The sequence below is a fragment of the Magallana gigas genome, chromosome 8, assembly GCF_963853765.1.
Source record: "Magallana gigas chromosome 8, xbMagGiga1.1, whole genome shotgun sequence".
NCBI lineage: Eukaryota > Metazoa > Mollusca > Bivalvia > Ostreida > Ostreidae > Magallana > Magallana gigas.
In genome coordinates this window covers 16,450,947-16,473,213 of record NC_088860.1, presented here as the reverse complement: position 1 = coordinate 16,473,213, position 22,267 = coordinate 16,450,947, and the positions used below count along the sequence as shown (strand labels likewise).

Below are 22,267 nucleotides of genomic sequence, written 5' to 3'. Positions count from 1 at the left end.
ATACGATATATACGCTTTAACTTTATCATGTTGATAAGATAAGCCAAAGAATGTTCATTGTATATCTTGAGAAGAAAGCGTTGTTTTCAAACTTGGTTGAATAAAATGACCTCATTCTACTGCAAACTAATTCTGTTGTTCTTCTGTGGCGTTATAAGGATATCGCATTTGATATCAAACAATAAACTTTTTACTGTAGGTGGTTCATGGTGGGGCCTAGTTAAAAGGGGGATGTGGAACTCTGGGGAGGGAACAATATATAATTGCAAGGTACTCTAACTCACGGATAGCGGTGGTAACAATTAACGTACCGGATTATGAAAATCACAGAAATAGAGTTTTGAATTCATTCCGAAATTGAATCCTCCGAAAAAATAAAAAGGTAACTTGCAGTAACAATGGTCTAAAATAGCTCAAGTTAAACCAATATTTTCCCACAAATAAAACGCATTATTAACCAAATGAGTTTCTGGAGCTCCCCTTTTCTCGGTGCCCCCAAAGTGGATTAATCCTGTGCTTGCCTTTATGGTGTCGCCAGACTCAAGCCTTCATGGACACGCGTGTATCCAGAAAAATGTTACAGGAGGTGGGCTGTTATTGAATAATTGTAAGCGCAACAGGGGGTGTCCATGACCTAATTTTGTTAATTTTACTAGTGGGTAAATAAATTTGAATTTCCCCCTCTTAATCCACACTTCTTTGTATTTAATTTGGTTTTAGCCACGCTTCTAAAACTTTAAAGTAGTGCCATTAAAAATTAAAGTTCCTCTATTGGCAGATATGTAAAAATTATGCAGCAGTGTATTCTTATGAACATCATACTTGTAAGTGTGGAGCATTTTTCAAACAATAAAATGTGGGTTATGAAAGTAACAATTATTGCAGGAATAATATATAACTAACGCGGGTTACGTATTTTTCTGCATTGATCGCAGCCTTCATACCCACACGAATCACCAAAGAGAGCAATTTTTTGTTTAAATTTAAAGTTCGTCCAGTCTATCTATTCAATAACTAAACATCATGCTCACAGCCAAAACGAGATTTCTTTTTTCTGTTACAAAGTACAAAAATGTTTATAAAATAATTGAAAGCCGAAATTTGTCTCTCTTAAATTGTAAAGTCACTTTACTTTCATAACCCATATATATATATATAAATATATATATATATATATATATATATATATATATATATATATATATATATATATATATATATATATATATATATATATATATTAGTTTTGTATATTATACGTACCTGATCTAGTCGAACCTACTTATAAATTTAATTGTCCAAGTCGTTTTGCGTAGCTCAGTCTTTTAAATTTGTGTTGTATCTTTTCGGAGCGGGAAGGTTTGGAAAGGGGGGGGGGGGTAACATTTGTGCCGAAGTCATCAGAATCAATAATTCTGCAATTCATTGTTTTTCGTATTAAACATTTTAATGTGTCCGATATTTTCGAAGCGTTTTATAACCTTGTCTATAGATTACAATTCTATATTCAGAACTCTTATCACTGGATAGTAAATATAGGTGAAACCCTTCCTTAATTTATCTCATTATCTCCTACGCAATATGAAATCTGTAACAGGATTTTTACTTTTCTTAAGCGTTGGTAAGTGCTGGTTACGTACTCTTTGCATACACGAAAGAAAAATGTTTAATAACACTTTGAGAACGTTGTATGGCAGGAAAGAGTACATTAAGTTTAGCTTATTCCTGTTCAACATGACCAACATGCCATTTCCGTTTATTTGCTTGGGAATACTTATCAATCTCAAGTAAAAAAAATAATACTTTAACTGTTTGCATATTGCATGCAATTGAGGATACGCTATTAGAAGTAACCGATTATTACATAATGTATAGCACATCATTTGTAGAAAGGTTCCGGTGTAGAAAGGTGACCTCCATAGAATAATGACCAGAAAAGGGAGGTCAAATTTCCACGTACATATCATGTAGAAATGTGACCCATGAATAAGATAATCAAACATTCTTTAACACTTTTTAGTTTTTTTAAGGTTTCTTTGTTTAAAACGACTCCAATAATTGACCGTATAGGTTAGTAAAATGATTTTAGAAGATAATTTTGTGGTGTTAGGGAGTTTGATTTTGATATATAGTTCGAACAGTTTATCCCATTTAAGTTTCTGTTGACATATGTGTCATTACATTTTTTGATGGTAAAAGGAGGTATAGTGCAGAGAGCAAGGAAAATGATGTCAAAAATACGTAACCCGCTAACGACGTTTATTTTCTCTCCTTAATGCTGGATGCCTTCATATTTGCATGAATCACCAAAGAAAGCACTTAATTTATCATTAAGCCATACTGTCTCCCCGGTCTTCATTCAACCTGATAGTCACTTTTCCTCGTTACACTGACACGGCATAAAACAAATAGATGAACAAACCGAAACTGTACATTTTTAAATAATTAACAAAATGATGTCGACTAAAAAGTGACGATAAATATAATGATTCTCTTTATGACGCAGCTACACCCACCACGGGCCAGTCCTGTCCCGGGGGTTGGTACCACTTTGGTACCTCCTGTTATGCATTCATTGATGCGGAACCTTTAGAGTGGACGGAAGCCATGGTAATAAAACATGAATCGAATGCATCTAATGATGCATTGTAGGTCTTCCACACCCTTGCGAAAAATTTAGCATACATGCCCATATTCTATATTTCTTAAATATGTGGAATTTTAGAATGCTTTCAACCTAAAAATAAAGGATTTATTTTCGGGGAACACAGAAAATTTATGAAAAAATGAAAGTCCTTGCTGTATTCGACCTGGAGACTTATGGGTTAGTAGACTGGAGTTACAGTTTACCCTTTGCACTATAGAGATAGAAATCCAAACTGGGTGATTAATAAACATTGTGAATTCTAAAGTCACGGGGTGTCGAGGATTCTTCAGCATAAGTAGTTAATTTCATTGTATTGATGACTCTTTGACATTGAAGCGCGGTCACAATGGAGTGCACGTATTTTAAGACCATTTCTTAGTTTTATTGTAGTACTCTTCATGCAAAGTTGGTTGAAATAGAAACTGCCGCTGAAAATGCTTTCCTGAAGAGTCATTTGACCTCTCTTCACACCAGTGGTAAGTTTACATGCAAATTACAAAACTACGTATCCAGTACATCGTGTTTCATACATTTAAATCGTACCGAGCTTTATTTCATAGAATATATTAAAAATGTATGTACAGAAATGTATTCATATGTCTGTATACCAGGTACCACATACTGACTGCTTCGTTTCACAACATACATGTAAGAATACTAGTAACGTTTATAATTATCGTATATATTGACTTTGGTAGTGTTGGTAAATATTATACAATTATAATGAATTGTTTCTGTTATTAAAGGTCAATGCGAAGATTTTTTTTAGCAACCATAAAAAGCTCGGTGAATATTGTACTTCTCGGGTTGACAAAAAAAACTTTGTACTGATCGAAAAAAACCCCAATAATTGTTTTGTTATATGATACAGCGACGAATTGATTCAGACAAATCAAACTGGGTGTTATCAAGCGAATAATTTTATTCGAAGCCATAGCGGAACACGAATTTTCATTAGACGATTTATTTTTAGTCCAAAGTAGAGGAATTGACCTCCTTGGTCACGTGCAGGTGAATTTTTTTCTGGATTGTTGGATATCACCCAATCAGCGGGCTAGGAATTATTCAATCATATACTTATTGGTGTCACACACAAAATAAATTGGACCTATAGTTACTGATACAAGAAACTTTTTAAGTATTTATATCAACAAAAGTGACGAAAACAGAAGCGTAGGGAACAGTAAAACTTTTTTTTTTTTATTTTGGTATATATATATATATATTGACTTCAGTTATTTTTAAGTATGTGCTATTGAATTCAACCTCTTTCTACAATTCTTTGGCATAAATTTCTTTAATATGCAAATGTTTCTGAGTAAATAAATCGTAACTTGTCTCTTTTAAACAACTATTTTAGACAACTATTGGATCGGTTTGACAGACGCTTTAGTAGAAGGAAAGTTTGTTTGGCAGACGACACAAGAAGACGCAGTGTTTATGGATTGGGCTCCGCTTGAGCCAAACGATTTGGCTCACATAGAGGACTGTGGCGATCTTCATTCTGGCTACCAATTCAAGTGGAACGATGCGTCATGCTCCAGCAAATTTGATTTTATATGCGAACGAGAGTGAGTAGAGAGTTAATTTAGAAAAATAAGAAATTGCATTTTTTATTTGGTTTAAATTAGATTTGTAAAAAAATGGTATTGAACATAAATATAATGAGACGAAAGGGGTAAAAAAAAATTTCAGTTACCCCGTTAATACAAGAGCACGTTATTTTGTAATTTAGTTGTCACTATATCGCTAACTGATAAGGGAGTTCAAGACATTTACTTTTTTTCAGAATTGAAGGAAATCCAGCGAATGTCATTGGATAAATACCTTCATATCAGCAGAAGTGTAACTCTATGATTCCATTTACATTTCCAAATGAAAAAAAAAAACTATTACAAAAATCATAGTAAAACTTTTGGTTTTTGTAACTGCTGTAGAATCATTTGCCCTATTTCAGACAAAGATGAATAAAAACAATGCATGGTTTTTTGTTTTGTTTTTTGTTTTTGGTTATGTTTTGGGTATTTTTGGTTTGGTTTTTTTTGCGGTTTTTTTTTTGTGTTTTTTTTTTTGGTTTTGGGATTTTTTTTCGTTTTTGTTTTTGTTTTTGTTATGGTTGTTTTTATGAATTTTTGGGGGGGTCGTGAATTTTGAGACTTTGAAGATCTAATAAATACTTTATGCTCCCTAGATAACTTTTTGATCAATAACATTACAGGCATGGCATTTGCAGAAGTAGCCGATACCTTGCGCCAGAATGACTAATTGCACCTTTTACATTACTGACCTTTTGCATTAATGCATTAAAATAAAACGTAAATTATACTAGTGAATTTCATTGAAACCGACTGAGACTTTTAGGTCACTTATGTTTAGGGCGACGTGAGCTTTTCTGATCAAATTGTGCTCTTGAATGATCTTTCAATTATCTTTTATATTGATGCATGATTAATATAACCTTTTAATTGTTTTATAAACTATTCTAATATGATCGCATTGGAGCAAACATTTACAATAGCTGAAGTTAAAGAAAGATAAAGGGTGCTATCAGAAATGTCTCAATTATTATGGTTACTTAGGAGAGCTAAATAGCAATAATGGGGAAAATCCGTAGACTAGGGAATTTTTTCAGCTTGAATTTTCCGGGGGTGTGGTGTATTATAAGGTTGGGGGTATATATCATATATATAACGTCAGGTGCCTGTTGATTTCTTGTACAATCCATTTTATTCAGCTCAGAAATTCTGCGACAGCTGAGGGCCCTTCATTTGGATATCAAGCAGATCAACTTAGTACAAAGCAATAATTAGGAAGTATGTCTCTTCCAAAATTGGGAATTTCATGACCCCTGGGTCAGGGTTTTTTTTGTTAGGGTGGGGATATAATGATTATATCGTGAAAATTCATTAATTCTTTAAAAATCTTCTCTTCTGCTCCTGAATATTAAGCAAATGAACTGTATGTACATCTATACTACTATATTAAAATAATAGACTCGAATTTTTTAGCTTTAATACCGATGAATCGGAAGAGTACTTTCTTTTGTTTAAAGCTATACGCTCTATAATTTGCGTCAATTTTGAATAAAGGGGAAAATGTATGTGTTTGATTACTAATAAAAGTTACCTTTATGCTGTTAATTATAATGCTCAATTCGATCACGTAACAAATATATCAAATATTAAACAATAAAAAATATTTATTTTCCTGCCAGGAAAGTAATGCCTCCTCGTGAATATCAATCTATCATGATATCGACAGCTAAATTTAGTCTATCATACCACAACTGGTGAAGGGTCAACATCTTCATAATTGTGATGGTTTCACAAAGGAAAGGATATTTTCAGTAAAGCATAAACTTGTCCGATATACGAGTACAAACAAAAGAAAAAAATACAACACAGTGTGAGTAGATATGAATACTTCCTTTAAAAAAATGACGTAGACCTGTGTTTTCCCCTACGTGCTATTTATAGATCCTATAAGTGTTAATGCAGAAGTAAGGGTATCGTGAATGACAAACGTATTTTACTCATTATACATGTATGTATTTCAAATTAACAACTGTTAAGCATATTAAAAATCAAGTTGGATATTTAATTAGGCAAACAATAACGACCACCTAGTTCTCCGCGGACATGCGCAATGAGGTCGGTTTCGCTCTTCCTTCATCAATATTCATGAAAAGGTATATTTTCCTGGCAGGAAAATAAACAATTAAAAATCTATATCTTTGTAACGAGATGGAATTGTAATTTACAGATTAAGGATAACTTTTATAAGTAGACAAACACATGCGTTTTCACTGTCATTTAAAATTGACGTAAATTATAGCGTGTATAGCTTTAAAATATTTTAAACATTATTGGTACTTGAAGATTACCAATTTGTTTTTTATTTTTTCTCAATCAAGCTTTGCTAATTAATAATCAACGAAAATTGCAAAAAAAATTCCGGAAATAAATTCCGGAAATCATTAGAATTTTTGGGATTTTACAATCTTGCACATACGCATTACATTCACACTAAACCACGGGAGGATTTTTATTGAATCTCACTATCTGCAACGATTCATTTTTATTTCATGTTTCCACAATATCACATTTGCATGGATAAACTTGGAAACGATAAAACAAATGCATGTTAATTCAAAGAAAAAACGGAAGATAATTCTAACACAATGCATTTACTATAAAAAAAAAACTCGAGAGTTTCGAATGTCAACATGGTGTGTAAAAACGTTGTTGGAATATGTTGAATTCTGCAATTATAGAATTAAACTTTTCGAAAAAAAGGTGTTTACAGCTTCAAAATGGTTTGTTGTGAACAATTTGACTGTTATTTTCAATGCAACTTTATTAATTTTCTCCAGAGACATAAATAAAATGTTATCTAACGCTATGTCTCTATTTTCTCCAAAATCGTTTTAGAGCGAATCTGCAATTTTCTGCTACATTACGGGTATATGGGAGGCATTTAAAATGTGGTGAATGCCTTTCCCGAGACACAGTTACATTGTTACAACTCAGCAGAGTGTAGTGAAATTAATAGCAGTATTGTAATCTTGAAGTTTGGTTATGCAAATGTCAACAATTTACGGTGTTTCGATGTATCTATTTTGTAATTGCCTGATATCATATGCAATCTCAACCCGTGCGTGCACGGGTCAAAATCTAGTAGTTATAATAATGAGGAAGGCTGCCTCTTCCGAAATCTTGAAGTTCATGGACATAGGTCAGGGGTTTTGGCTGGGCTCTAAATGAATGCAGTAATTCTTTTAAAATCTTTTCCTCTGCTCATGGAAAAAATTAATTGATGAATTAAGAAATAGCTATGATGAGGAAAAGCGCCTCTTTCAAAATTATGAGTTTCAAGGCCCCTGGGTCAGGGGTTCTTGTATAAGGGTAGGGCTCTAATTATTAAATATGGCAGAGTAATGTAATTTCGACCAATTTTTTCTGTACTTAAGATTTGTTCACTGTCACTGTATGTTTGGTTAAAAGATTTTAATACTTTTTTTTAGAATTTAGAAAGTTTATTGGATTTATTATAGCATTGAATGATTTTTTTTTGACGTCGTCGTGTCAATAACTGCCGTCAGGTGAGCAGACAAATTGAATAACGCGCGTTAGCGCGTTATGATAATTTGTCTGCTCACCTGACGGCAGTTATTGACACGACGACGTCAAAAATGAATCATTTAATGCTTATATTTACATTCTCTTACTGAAGACATCAATTGTTTACTTAAATAAATCGATATAAAGTGCAGATCACGGAGGGAGTGAATAAGTAACAGCAGGAACAGCTGTTTTGTAAAACCGGTTTAAACTGGTTTTCACATAGACTGTTGAGATGAGATCGACGAGCATGAAAATATAATCCATGATAAATAACTCTTGAAATGGTGCTTTAAACAATAAAGTCAACTTTTTTGTTGAATAATTATAAAACATGGTGTTTTTACAACATTCATGAAATACATTTTTTAACAAATAACATAGAAATCACTGTTTGAGAACTACTTATGTAAATTACTCGTAAATTCATACGCAGTGAATAGGTGTTGCATTTAGAGGCATTTAAACGTCACGGAATTTAATGGAAAAACACAGTAGAATGTAAATATAATAAACAGATCAATGAAATTTCTCCAAAGTATTATTTTTGTCAAAAAATACTTTGTGTTTGCTAAATTCGAAACTTCTCATAACTCGATATATATCTATAGATCAAGATTCTACATTCATACCTCTTATCACTGGATAGTAAATGAAGGTAAAATCCTTCTTTATCTCATATCTTATAAGCAGTATAAAATCTGTAACAGGATTTTTACTTTTCTTAAGTATCGGTAAGTGTTGTTAATTAAAGAACCTTCTGTGGACTGAAAAATGTTTCATCAAAATTGTATGTCAGAGGAACGTTAAGATTACACTTGGAGTTTGTATATAGTTCGTATTTATCATAACATTCGAGCCATTTCCGTTTATTTGTGCAAAGATGTTTCCATATATAAACCTATAGAATAATGTTCGGCTGTTGCGGGTTTAATTACGGCAATATGGCCAACTTGTTCGGGCTTTACAGGATTTGATCACAATCTGAGAGCGTACATTATGGCTCTACAGCGACGATACACATATATTTCATTCAAACAGACAGCATTATGAACAAAATATAAGCATTGAATGCTTATTATTAGATGTCGTCGGTCCTATAATAGACCAAGCGGCGCAGACAAATTATCATACCACGCAAACGTCCGGCAATCAATATGTTTGCACCACTTGGTGTGTTATAGGTCCGACAACATCCAAAACTAAGCACTAAATGCTTAAGTGTTAAAGGAAATTGTCCAGTTTTTATGTTCTATTATAAAACAAAAAATCAGGGGGGGGGGGGGGGGTTCTCTTTAAATTTTCATGTTTTCTCACGACATGTATAGCGTTCCAACGACAACAAAAATATGAGATAGTATAAAAAGGCAGTGTGTTGTATAACAAGAAAAAACCCCAATTTAGTATGCACCTATAGTGGCATACCTCTATCCCCCTCGTGTGCAAATTATTTTTCTATCAAATGTGTAGGCATGCAAGATGAATATGTTGACTTGCAGAAAAGTTGTGTTTACATGCAACATAACTATGTTGACAATCAAGAAAATTCAATCAATTATGTATTACTAGCATAAACAATCTCAAAAATATCAAATATCGCCCATATTTGACTTCAAACATGCTGGATGCTACTTATTTATGTAGACACGCAACTTATTTATGTTGAGAAGCGATGAAAAGATGTGAACATGCAACTTTTAAGCACGATCAAGCATGTTGGAAGTAAGGTGGTCGACAATATTTTTTAGATTTTGCAAATGTCTTGCATATCAACATAGTTAACATCAATTTACGAAGTAATGATAAATGAAATAGTTTTGTTTTTGACGCAGCTACACCCTCCGCTGGTCAGTCCTGTCCCGGGGGGTGGTACCACTTCGGTACCTCCTGTTATGCATTCATTGATGCGGAACCTTTAGAGTGGACGGAAGCCATGGTGACTACATCTCTTGGAGCATCAAGTTTAAGGGTCCTCCACACCTTTCGGAAAAGTTTTGCATACATGCCCAACTTTCATATTTCTTAGAGATGTGGAATTTTATCATGCGCTTGACCTGAAAATGGAAGAACAGTTTTTTTGTTTTTGAAGGGGGTAACTTTTAAAGATTTACTAGCATCTTTTTAATCATACGATACAAAAGACTCCGATGTAATTGAACTTTTTGGTGAGTAGACTGAAGCTTTCCTCATTGCACTTCAGAGAAAGTAAAATCGCCATGTTGTGATGACGTATTGTCATCAAAGTAAAAAGTCACGGGGTGTCGAGGATTCTTAAGCAGATGTAGGTTATTTGATTGCATTGATTAGCCTTTTGACATTGAAGCTCAGACACAATTGAGTGCACGTATTTATGACCATTTCTTAGTTTTATTGTAGTACTCTTCATGCAAAGTTGGTTGAAATAGAAACTGCCGCTGAAAATGCTTTCCTGAAGAGTCATTTGACTTTTAGTCACACCAATGGTAAGTTTATATATAGTTTACTATATGACACCTATAAAGAACGTCACGTTTCTCTTAATAATATATTCAGTTTATATTCCTTTTTGTGTTTGCAACGTTCAATTTCCTTTTAATACACTTAGCCAATTCATGCGCCATAAACACAAATATAAACATCAGATGTCATGCGTTTTGGGTATATTTATTATTGTAAGATTACTAAAATGTTCAAACTATATAACGAATTTCATACGTACCAATAGTAAAATAATCGTTAAATCGTATCTATTAGTCAATAAAAAAGATTTTCCATGACAGAGTTTCTGGCACTATATTTTTAGTCGCGGAAGCAAACTAAATATATGTTTCAGGGTCTGTAACATGTTAATTTGGCTGTCCCATGTATGTGTCATATAACATACTAAGAGCGAATAAAATAGTTTTAAAGCGACGATACACAAATATTCCATACAAATAAACATCAGTATGAATATAAATATGCTAGACTTTTACCCGTGCGTGCACGGGTTGACATTGCATATAATATCGGACATTTACAACATAAATATTTTAACACACCGTGTGATGACATTAACATATAATCAAGCTTTAAACCTATAATAATGCTATTAATTTTACTACACTTTGCTTAGTTTTTGTCTCGGGCAGGCATTCACCACAGTTAAAATGCCTCCCATATACCCGTAATGTAGCAGAAAATTGCAGAATCGCTCCGAAACGATTTAGGGGGTATTTTTCATAGTAAATGCACCGTGTTAGAGTAGTATAGTAGTATAGATAAGTATTGAATGCTTATTTTTTGGATGTCGTCCTACATTTTATTTACCGTCACATACCAAGCGGTGCAGGCAAATTAGCGCGTTACCGCGGACAGTTTATAAAAAAGCACAAACTGTTCCAAATTATTTCATATCGTATAAAAGTGATAAATATTGAATTCATTGGTAATTCATTTTTCCATTAATTGTAACTAAGACCTCATTTGACCTTTCAAAGAACTTCAAAATGTACAAATTTAAACGTAACGTCAGGCGGATTTATACATTTTTTGACATTTGTTAGAAACATGTAGGTAACGCGGGTTATGTACTAAATATTTTTCTCCAAAGTCCTCACCTTCATATCCGGCATGAATCATCAAATGAAGCATTTTTATTGCTTCAACATACAAACTGGTTTATATTGAGTTTATCAGTGTTGATAAATATCTGGTTTTAAAATTACAATTCTTTGACACAAAAGAAAGTGAGCGCATAAGATAGTAAGTTTGCAGGAATCCTCGACACGAATCAAGGCAATCAGTTTTTAGAACGCAGTTCGCAGTTCGCAGTTCGCAGTTCGCAATTGAATAGTGAACTGCGTTCTATAGAACGCAGTTCGCAATTCAAAATTTAGTGCGATTGAATAGTGAACTGCGTTCTATAGAACGCAGTTCGCAATTCAAAATTTAGAATTCATATTTGGGGCCCGCTTGCCTTATATGCAATTGAATAGTGAACTGCGTTCTATAGAACGCAGTTCGCAATTCAAAATTTAGAATTCATACTTGGGGCCCGCTTGCCTTATATGCAATTGAATAGTGAACTGCGTTCTATAGAACGCAGTTCGCAATTCAAAATTTAGAATTCATATTTGCGGCCCGCTTGCCTTATATGCAATTGAATAGTGAACTGCGTTCTATATTTAGAATTCATACTTGGGGCCCGCTTGCCTTATATGCAATTGAATAGTGAACTGCGTTCTATAGAACGCAGTTCGCAATTCAAAATTTAGAATTCATACTTGGGGCCCGCTTGCCTTATATGCAATTGAATAGTGAACTGCGTTCTATAGAACGCAGTTCGCAATTCAAAATTTAGAATTCATACTTGGGGCCCGCTTGCCTTATATGCAATTGAATAGTGAACTGCGTTCTATAGAACGCAGTTCGCAATTCAAAATTTAGAATTCATACTTGGGGCCCGCTTGCCTTATATGCAATTGAATAGTGAACTGCGTTCTATAGAACGCAGTTCGCAATTCAAAATTTAGAATTCATACTTGGAGCCCGCTTGCCTTATATGCAATTGAATAGTGAACTGCGTTCTATAGAACGCAGTTCGCAATTCAAAATTTAGAATTCATATTTGGGGCCCGCTTGCCTTATATGCAATTGAATAGTGAACTGCGTTCTATAGAACGCAGTTCGCAATTCAAAATTTAGAATTCATACTTGGGGCCCGCTTGCCTTATATGCAATTGAATAGTGAACTGCGTTCTATAGAACGCAGTTCGCAATTCAAAATTTAGAATTCATACTTGGGGCCCGCTTGCCTTATATGCAATTGAATAGTGAACTGCGTTCTATAGAACGCAATTCGCAATTCAAAATTTAGAATTCATATTTGGAGCCCGCTTGCCTTATATGCAATTGAATAGTGAACTGCGTTCTATAGAACGCAGTTCGCAATTCAAAATTTAGAATTCATATTTGGGGCCCGCTTGCCTTATATGCAATTGAATAGTGAACTGCGTTCTATAGAACGCAGTTCGCAATTCAAAATTTAGAATTCATACTTGGGGCCCGCTTGCCTTATATGCAATTGAATAGTGAACTGCGTTCTATAGAACGCAGTTCGCAATTCAAAATTTAGAATTCATACTTGGGGCCCGCTTGCCTTATGTGCAATTGAATAGTGAACTGCGTTCTATAGAACGCAGTTCGCAATTCAAAATTTAGAATTCATATTTGGGGCCCGCTTGCCTTATGTGCAATTGAATAGTGAACTGCGTTCTACAGAACGCAGTTCGCAATTCAAAATTTAGAATTCATATTTGGGGCCCGTTTGCCTTATATGCAATTGAATAGTGAACTGCGTTCTATAGAACGCAGTTCGCAATTCAAAATTTAGAATTCATACTTGGGGCCCGCTTGCCTTATATGCAATTGAATAGTGAACTGCGTTCTATAGAACGCAGTTCGCAATTCAAAATTTAGAATTCATACTTGGGGCCCGCTTGCCTTATATGCAATTGAATAGTGAACTGCGTTCTATAGAACGCAGTTCGCAATTCAAAATTTAGAATTCATATTTGGGGCCCGCTTGCCTTATATGCAATTGAATAGTGAACTGCGTTCTATAGAACGCAGTTCGCAATTCAAAATTTAGAATTCATACTTGGGGCCCGCTTGCCTTATATGCAATTGAATAGTGAACTGCGTTCTATAGAACGCAGTTCGCAATTCAAAATTTAGAATTCATACTTGGGGCCCGCTTGCCTTATATGCAATTGAATAGTGAACTGCGTTCTATAGAACGCAATTCGCAATTCAAAATTTAGAATTCATATTTGGAGCCCGCTTGCCTTATATGCAATTGAATAGTGAACTGCGTTCTATAGAACGCAGTTCGCAATTCAAAATTTAGAATTCATATTTGGGGCCCGCTTGCCTTATATGCAATTGAATAGTGAACTGCGTTCTATAGAACGCAGTTCGCAATTCAAAATTTAGAATTCATACTTGGGGCCCGCTTGCCTTATATGCAATTGAATAGTGAACTGCGTTCTATAGAACGCAGTTCGCAATTCAAAATTTAGAATTCATACTTGGGGCCCGCTTGCCTTATATGCAATTGAATAGTGAACTGCGTTCTATAGAACGCAGTTCGCAATTCAAAATTTAGAATTCATATTTGGGGCCCGCTTGCCTTATGTGCAATTGAATAGTGAACTGCGTTCTACAGAACGCAGTTCGCAATTCAAAATTTAGAATTCATATTTGGGGCCCGTTTGCCTTATATGCAATTGAATAGTGAACTGCGTTCTATAGAACGCAGTTCGCAATTCAAAATTTAGAATTCATACTTGGGGCCCGCTTGCCTTATATGCAATTGAATAGTGAACTGCGTTCTATAGAACGCAGTTCGCAATTCAAAATTTAGAATTCATACTTGGGGCCCGCTTGCCTTATATGCAATTGAATAGTGAACTGCGTTCTATAGAACGCAGTTCGCAATTCAAAATTTAGAATTCATATTTGGGGCCCGCTTGCCTTATATGCAATTGAATAGTGAACTGCGTTCTATAGAACGCAGTTCGCAATTCAAAATTTAGAATTCATACTTGGGGCCCGCTTGCCTTATATGCAATTGAATAGTGAACTGCGTTCTATAGAACGCAGTTCGCAATTCAAAATTTAGAATTCATATTTGGAGCCCGCTTGCCTTATATGCAATTGAATAGTGAACTGCGTTCTATAGAACGCAGTTCGCAATTCAAAATTTAGAATTCATATTTGGGGCCCGCTTGCCTTATATGCAATTGAATAGTGAACTGCGTTCTATCTAGAACGCAGTTCGCAATTCAAAATTTAGAATTCATACTTGGGGCCCGCTTGCCTTATATGCAATTGAAGAGTGAACTGCGTTTTATCTAGAACGCAGTTCGCAATTCAAAATCTAGAATTCATATTTGGGGCCCGATTGCCTTATATGCAATTGAATAGTGAACTGCGTTCTATCTTGAATGCAGTTCGCGATTCAAAATTTAGAATTTATATTTGGGGCCTGCTTGCCTTATATGCAATTGAATAGTGAACTGCGTTCTATAGAACGTAGTTCGCAATTCATTTTTGGGGCCCGAAATTTTCAGGGGCATCTACTAGTGGTATTTCACTACCAATGTGAAATTTGGTGATGCAGTAATCTATAGTTTTTGAGATCTGTATGGTGTCCGGATAGGGCCATTTGCAATAGCGCGACATCGCGTTCAGATAAACGAGACATTGCGCTAACACATGTACACAACACACCGTCGCGCTAACGCAACTTTGCACAACACGCCGTCGCGCTTACACAACTTTGCACAACACGCCGTCGCGCTAACACAACTTTGCTTAACACGCCGTCGCGCTAACGCAACTTTGCAAGTTTCACAGTCTAGTAGGAAGTCGTGTCCGGAAATATTAGACTGCGCATGCTGAAATATGCATGCACGCAAGCATGGATAAAAAATAAATAAAATGTACTTTGAAATATATATATTATTTTCATTTATTATCAGTGCATATGAATAAAAATATAGTTACTAGTGTGTCACTAGATAAGGATATGAATTTCGTGGATCATTGTTTAGTTGATCCACGAAATTAAATATTCATTGAAGTGCAATTTTAATTAACATTTTGTATTGATAGGTTCATTGGCCACTAATTTACGTATACTTGATATTGTGATTTTCACTTTATCCACGAAAATTGATGCCCTTGAATATCAATGAAACTACAGTATTCAATTGCATATAAGCCATATTTTCACAGTGGTAGTGAAATACCACTAGTAGATGCCCCTGAAAAATTCAGGTCCCGAATATGAATTCTAAATTTTGATTTGCGAATTGCTTTCTAGATAGAACGCAGTTCACTATTCGATTGCATATAAGCCCGATTCTTAAACATAGGTAATAACAGATTACAAAGCTCACCGAGACGAGGGATCACCTTTTTGAGGAATCACCTTTATGAGACCACCTTTATCATATTATTTGAAAATCATAGTTAATGATCTTGGATATACATGGATACTGTTTTGACAAAATATCGTATAACAATATCATATAATAAAAATTGTATAATAATCATATGTTCATTTCATAGGGTATTATATGATACAATGTTTATCAATACGATAATATAAAATACTATATTGCATCCTATGATACCAGTACAATATATATCATATATTACAATAAAATACTGTAATAAATAATGATGAAATATGATATTGTAACATATGATATGACATTGTATCTTGTTATACATTATTGTATTTGATCACATAATACAATATCATAATATATTATGATATTGATATGATACATTATAATAATATATGATACAATATCATATCACATAATGCATCACAATATTATACTGTATAATATTATAGCATGATATTGCATTGTATGATATTGTATCATTTAATACAATGTAGGATATTGTATCATATGATACAATAAAATTAGCTACAACATTGTATCATATCAATTGATACAATATCATGTGATATAGTACTATATTATATCATACAATATCATAGTATACTTTATTGTATTATATGATACAATATCACATTATACAATATCATATAATACATTTTCATATATTGATATAATGATATATTATATAAACCAATCTCATTTTATACAATATCGTATCATATGATATGATATATATTATACAATATCATATCATATGATACTATATTATGTTGCAATATCATATGAAATAGCATGTGATAAAATATAATATATGTGATATTATACAATATCATATTATACAATATTGTATCATAATTAACAATACTATACATAACAATATCACAATACAATATCATATCAAATGTACAAAAAAATTTGATACAATATCATATCGTATCATATAACTTTTTACAATATAATATATGATATAATATTGTATCATATAAAACAATAGTGTATCATATCATACAATACTATATCATAGGAATCATATTATATCATTTAACAACGAACACATCTATCAAGCAGGTTTTAGATAGGATAAATTTTTTTAGCAACTTTGATAATGGAGATCTGCATGTGAAGCTACCTCTGCAGTTCATTAATATTATAGTTAAATCAACTATGCAAGCTATTATCTATAAAATTTGTGACCTGTTCCAAAAAACAAATCTCATCCAGCATCCGAAACATACGCCTCAGATTCAGCATTCAAGCCTGCCAGGTGCATCATTATCATAAGACGTATCATCCATGCAAGTTTTATGAAGTTAGGACCAGTAATAACTAAGATATAATCATCAGAGGGCACCTGCTCCAAAAACTTTAACAAACTCTTAAAACCTTAACCTCCTTCAGCATCCGAAACCTATGGCTCAGATTCAGCATTCATGCCTGTCAGGTGCATCAGTATTATAAGACGCACCATCCATATAAGTTTGGTGAAGTTAAGACCAGTGATAAATAAGTTATAATCATCAAAGGGCACCTGCTCCAAAACTTTAACCAGCTCTAAAAACCTTAACCTCATCCAGCATCCGAAACTTATGGCTCAGATTCGGCATTCCTTCCTGTCAGAGGCATCAGTATCATACGACACACCATCTATGCAAGTTTGGTGAAGTTAGGACCAGTAATAACTAAGATATAATCATCAAAGGGCACCTGCTCCAAAAACTTTAACCAGCTCTTAAAACCTTAACCTCATCCAGCATCTGAAACCTATGGCTCAGATTCAGCATTCAAGCCTGCCAGGTATATCAGTATCATAAGACGCACCATCTATGCAAATTTAGTGAAGTGAGGACCAGTAATAACTAAGATATAATCATCCAAGGGCACCTGCTCCAAAAACGTTAACCAGCTCTAAAAACCTTAACCTCATCCAGCATCTGAAACCTATGGCTCAGATTCAGCATTCAAGCCTGCCAGGTATATCAGTATCATAAGACGCACCATCTATGCAAATTTAGTGAAGTTAGGACCAGTAATAACTAAGATATAATCATCAAAGGGCACCTGCTCCAAAAACGTTAACCAGCTCTAAAAACCTTAACCTCATCCAGCATCTGAAACCTAAGGCTCAGATTCAGCATTAAAGCATGTCTGATGCATCAGTATCATAAGATGCACCATCCATGCAAGTTTGGTAAAGTTAGGACCAGTAGTAACCTATAAATTGCTATCAAAGGGCACCTGCACCAAAAACTCTAACTTGCTCCAAAAACCTTAACCTCCTCCAGCATCTGAAACTCATGGCCCTGATTCAGCATTCAGGTCTTTCAAGTCCATGAGTAGGTCAAGATGCATCATCCATGCAAGTTTGGTGAAGATAGGACAAGTAATAACTTAGATACAGGACCTGCAACAAAAACTTTAACCAGGTTCGGACGCCGACGCCGACGCCGAGGGTATAGCATAAGCTCCCCCCGACTTCGTTTCGATGAGCTAAAAACTACCCAAATATGAATTCTAAATTTGAATTGCGAACTGCGTTCTAGATAGAACGCAGTTCACTATTCAATTGCATATAAGGCAAGCGGGCCTCAAATATGAATTCTAAATTTTGAATTGCGAACTGCGTTCTAGATAGAACGCAGTTCACTATTCAATTGCATATAAGGCAAGCGGGCCCCAAATATGAATTCTAAATTTTGAATTGGGAACTGCGTTCTATAGAACGCAGTTCACTATTCAATTGCATATAAGGCAAGCGGGCCCCAAGTATGAATTCTAAATTTTGAATTGCGAACTGCGTTCTATAGAACGCAGTTCACTATTCAATTGCATATAAGGCAAGCGGGCCCCAAGTATGAATTCTAAATTTTGAATTGCGAACTGCGTTCTATAGAACGCAGTTCACTATTCAATTGCATATAAGGCAAGCGGGCCCCAAGTATGAATTCTAAATATAGAACGCAGTTCACTATTCAATTGCATATAAGGCAAGCGGGCCCCAAATATGAATTCTAAATTTTGAATTGCGAACTGCGTTCTATAGAACGCAGTTCACTATTCAATTGCATATAAGGCAAGCGGGCCCCAAGTATGAATTCTAAATTTTGAATTGCGAACTGCGTTCTATAGAACGCAGTTCACTATTCAATTGCATATAAGGCAAGCGGGCCCCAAATATGAATTCTAAATTTTGAATTGCGAACTGCGTTCTATAGAACGCAGTTCACTATTCAATCGCACTAAATTTTGAATTGCGAACTGCGTTCTATAGAACGCAGTTCACTATTCAATTGCGAACTGCGAACTGCGAACTGCGTTCTAAAAACCGATTGCCACGAATCAATTGGGATTTAAATGTCTATAACCTCGAAAGGCTATGTACAGGTTTCAACAAAAATATATTATGTTGAGAGTCGAAGTACATGGCTATTCCAGTTATTAAAAAACTCACAAGCTTTCAAAAAATGGCAATGAGAGTTAAACCGATAAGTAGTTGGAGATGTTAATGCAAACATATTTTAATGAAGTTATATTGTGCATATCCTTAAAAAAAACTAGTAATAAGAAGAAAAAAATAGTGTTCATACAGCAGATCTAGAAATCAATAACAACAAATTAAAATATACCGTTTTATTATAATTCAACATCATGTTATAATAACAAACATTTAAAACCAAAAAGTTAAATTAAAAAAAAAAAAAAAAAGACCACCAGTTGGATTTGAACCCAAAACACTGAAAGTTAGTATTCACTAATCTAGGACGAAACCACTGAGCCATGCGAGACTTGTCAATATATGCTCTATAAAGTACTGTTTGAAACAACATTGTCATATCAATGGACTTTGTTTTTTTATCCTTCAAAAAATAATTTGAAAAAGTACATAATTAGTCATCTCTGGGTCATCTCTCCATCTTTTTTTAAAAAGCGACATTTTTAATGTTGAAATATGTTATCTTTACACGTTTCAAATTTGTTTAGAGAAGACCCAGAGACAAAAAAATCATTTAAAAACAGTTGTAAATAAGTAGGATTTTGCATGAATTGCATCGTGTTGCTATATTTAGACCCATATTTTGATAAAACATTTTGCATTTCAAATATTTTTCCACTCATTCCACATCCAACAGAAACCAAATAACGGTTATAATTCGAAAAATATTCAAAATTAATTGATGAAATTTTCACTCTACTTGTGCGCCCAGATTCCTGCCGAATGTACATCTTCAGCGCCCACATTCTTTGTATACCAGGCATAATTATGTTTCTGAGTAAATTAATTGAAAATTGTCTTTTTAACAGACACTTATTGGATGGGTTTGACAGACGCTTTAGTGGAGGGAAAGTTTGTTTGGCAGACGACACAAGATGACGTCGTGTTTGTGGATTGGGCTCCGCGCGAACCAAACGATATGGCTCACAAGGAGGACTGCGCGACTCTCGAATTTGGCTACCAGTATAGGTGGAATGATGCGTCATGCTCCAACAAATATGATTTTATATGCGAACGAGAGTGAGTAGAGAATTGATTTAGAAGAAGTAGAAATTGATTAACATTATTTGGCTGAAGGGTCGGGTAGCGTCCTCGACACCCGTTACTTTTTCTTTTATTGATAGTACATGTACGTCACAACATGGCGAGTTCAACTCTTATATCGCTAATCTCTGTAGTGCAACGTACTTTAAGCTTCAGTCTACATACCTGAAGACCAGAGCTTGTTATTTTTAACGTGAATATTTTTTCTGTCATTTTTAAAAGCATGCTAGAATTTCATATTTTTGAGGAATATAGAAATATGGGTTTGTATTCGAACCTTTTTTCCCAAAGATGAAGAGGACCCTTAATTAGATTTTTTTTTCGAGTTAAACATAATTAGAGACGAAAGGATGGGGAAAATTCAATTAATTTTCTTATATTTACATCTACCGAGTATGATTCCCTCTATTTCTTAAGAAAATCGATTGTAATTCATACATTGTAGCTCTGGTGAAACTAACAGGACTGAAATATACACGTCCCGTATAACGATTAATCGAAACCTTCATCGACCTTAGAAAAATCCCGGACTACACGAAATAATCATGATGTCAGACTCAAATTCCCATTGGTTAGCTAATGTAGTGGTGTACATTAACAATACTTTTGTGAATGTTACTTAGTTTTAACAATCAATTTATTAATTTGGTTAAAAAAGGTCTAAATGTAAACAATGAAATGCTTCCTTCGATGGTTAATAAAGGTTATGAAGGTAGCGATCATTGCAGAATAAATTACATACATGTAACGCGGGTTATGTATTTTTTCTGAAATATCGACTCCTTCTTCTATCCCACGTGAATCACCAAAGAAGGCATTTTAATTTATTGTTTAAATTATTGCATGTACGTGTACGGGTTTTTTGTACGCTAAATTAGCACTGCATTACTAATAAATAATTGATTTCAAAACTTCTACCTTTCTTTCAGAATTGAAGGAAATCCGAATGTCATTGGATAATTACCTACCTACCAGAAGAACTGTAGCTCAACAATTCCATTGACATTTCCGAAATAAAAAAAATATATATTTAAAAGTCACTAGAGTTAAATTGTTGGTTTAATTCATATTGGTGTAGAAACATTTGTCCCCTTTTCAGATAAAAAAAAAAATACGAAAATAAAACAATTTTTGTCCTGAGTATTGAGACATTGAGGATCAAACATAATATACATGTATTTAAGCATTGAATCATTATTTTTTTTAAAGATGCAACGGTGTGTGCATACAATGTTTGCACACACCGTTGCAGTTACATGTATGAGACCACATCTTTCAAAGAATAAAGATTCAATGCTTATATTTACGTTGTCGCAGGGTCTTGTATGAATAAATAACGCTGGTACTGATTTCAGCTACATGTATTCACTGGTTCTTTATTTCGAGGATTGTATATTATCAAATAAAACCTATAAGTACAAACACACTCACACTCACAATTCATACGCAACATCGCACGGTAATTTAGAATATTTGAATAAAATGAATTAAAAGTAATTCACAATTGATATATTTCAATTACAAGGTAAACGGAAGCTTACCAGGTATCCAGAACTATGAGTCAACAAAATATATGAAATATCTTGTACAGGTAAGGTAAAGATACACTTCACTGTGTCTACCATGAAGGTAAAAGTCGTGGGGGTTGGAGAATTGGCGGGATTTTTGCTATTTATAGTGAGTTAGTAAAGTCATGCATATTAATGAATTCAGTCGTAAATTTCTATTGGTCAGCTGTAATATAGTAGTAAAGAATAAACACGTGGTCAACATACACCTGTAAACAAAATCCTCACGTGACTAACCCAAAACTCATTCATACGTTCACTCATTCATCTCTCATACACGCTCCATTGGCAATGCGCGCCAAATATAAATATGCAAAGTATGAAACTTTTATATGACAACTGTGACAATAGCATTAATTCCCTTTTCGCAAATAGGATTTTTTTTTACATCTCTGCCTTATTCAACGAGTAATGCGCAATTAACGCATTGGAACATTGGAACATCCGAATTATGCTGT

At 34.2% G+C, this 22,267-nt stretch overlaps 2 protein-coding genes across 3 annotated transcripts; both read left to right on the top strand.

The window, feature by feature from the left end:
* Window positions 1-1,523: 1,523 nt before the first annotated feature.
* Window positions 1,524-4,633, top strand: LOC105334639 (perlucin). Its single transcript, XM_034473040.2, has 5 exons — window positions 1,524-1,621; window positions 2,507-2,610; window positions 3,027-3,123; window positions 4,008-4,218; window positions 4,437-4,633. Exons 1-5 carry the CDS (start codon window positions 1,582-1,584, stop codon window positions 4,468-4,470), a joined length of 486 nt encoding a protein of 161 aa, XP_034328931.2. The 5' UTR covers window positions 1,524-1,581; the 3' UTR covers window positions 4,471-4,633.
* A 3,778-nt stretch (window positions 4,634-8,411) lies between these two features.
* LOC105334638 (low affinity immunoglobulin epsilon Fc receptor-like) lies at window positions 8,412-21,308 on the top strand. 2 transcript variants are annotated; one of them, XM_066069747.1, is made up of 5 exons: window positions 8,412-8,501; window positions 9,600-9,703; window positions 10,133-10,229; window positions 20,007-20,217; window positions 21,171-21,308. In XM_066069747.1, the coding sequence occupies exons 1-5, from the start codon at window positions 8,420-8,422 to the stop codon at window positions 21,199-21,201; spliced, it is 525 nt and encodes a 174-aa protein (XP_065925819.1). In that variant the 5' UTR covers window positions 8,412-8,419; the 3' UTR covers window positions 21,202-21,308. The 2 variants fall into 2 exon arrangements, with proteins under 2 accessions (XP_065925819.1, XP_065925820.1); XM_066069748.1 differs by having other exon boundaries at window positions 20,007-20,243; window positions 21,171-21,252.
* Window positions 21,309-22,267: the final 959 nt, after the last annotated feature.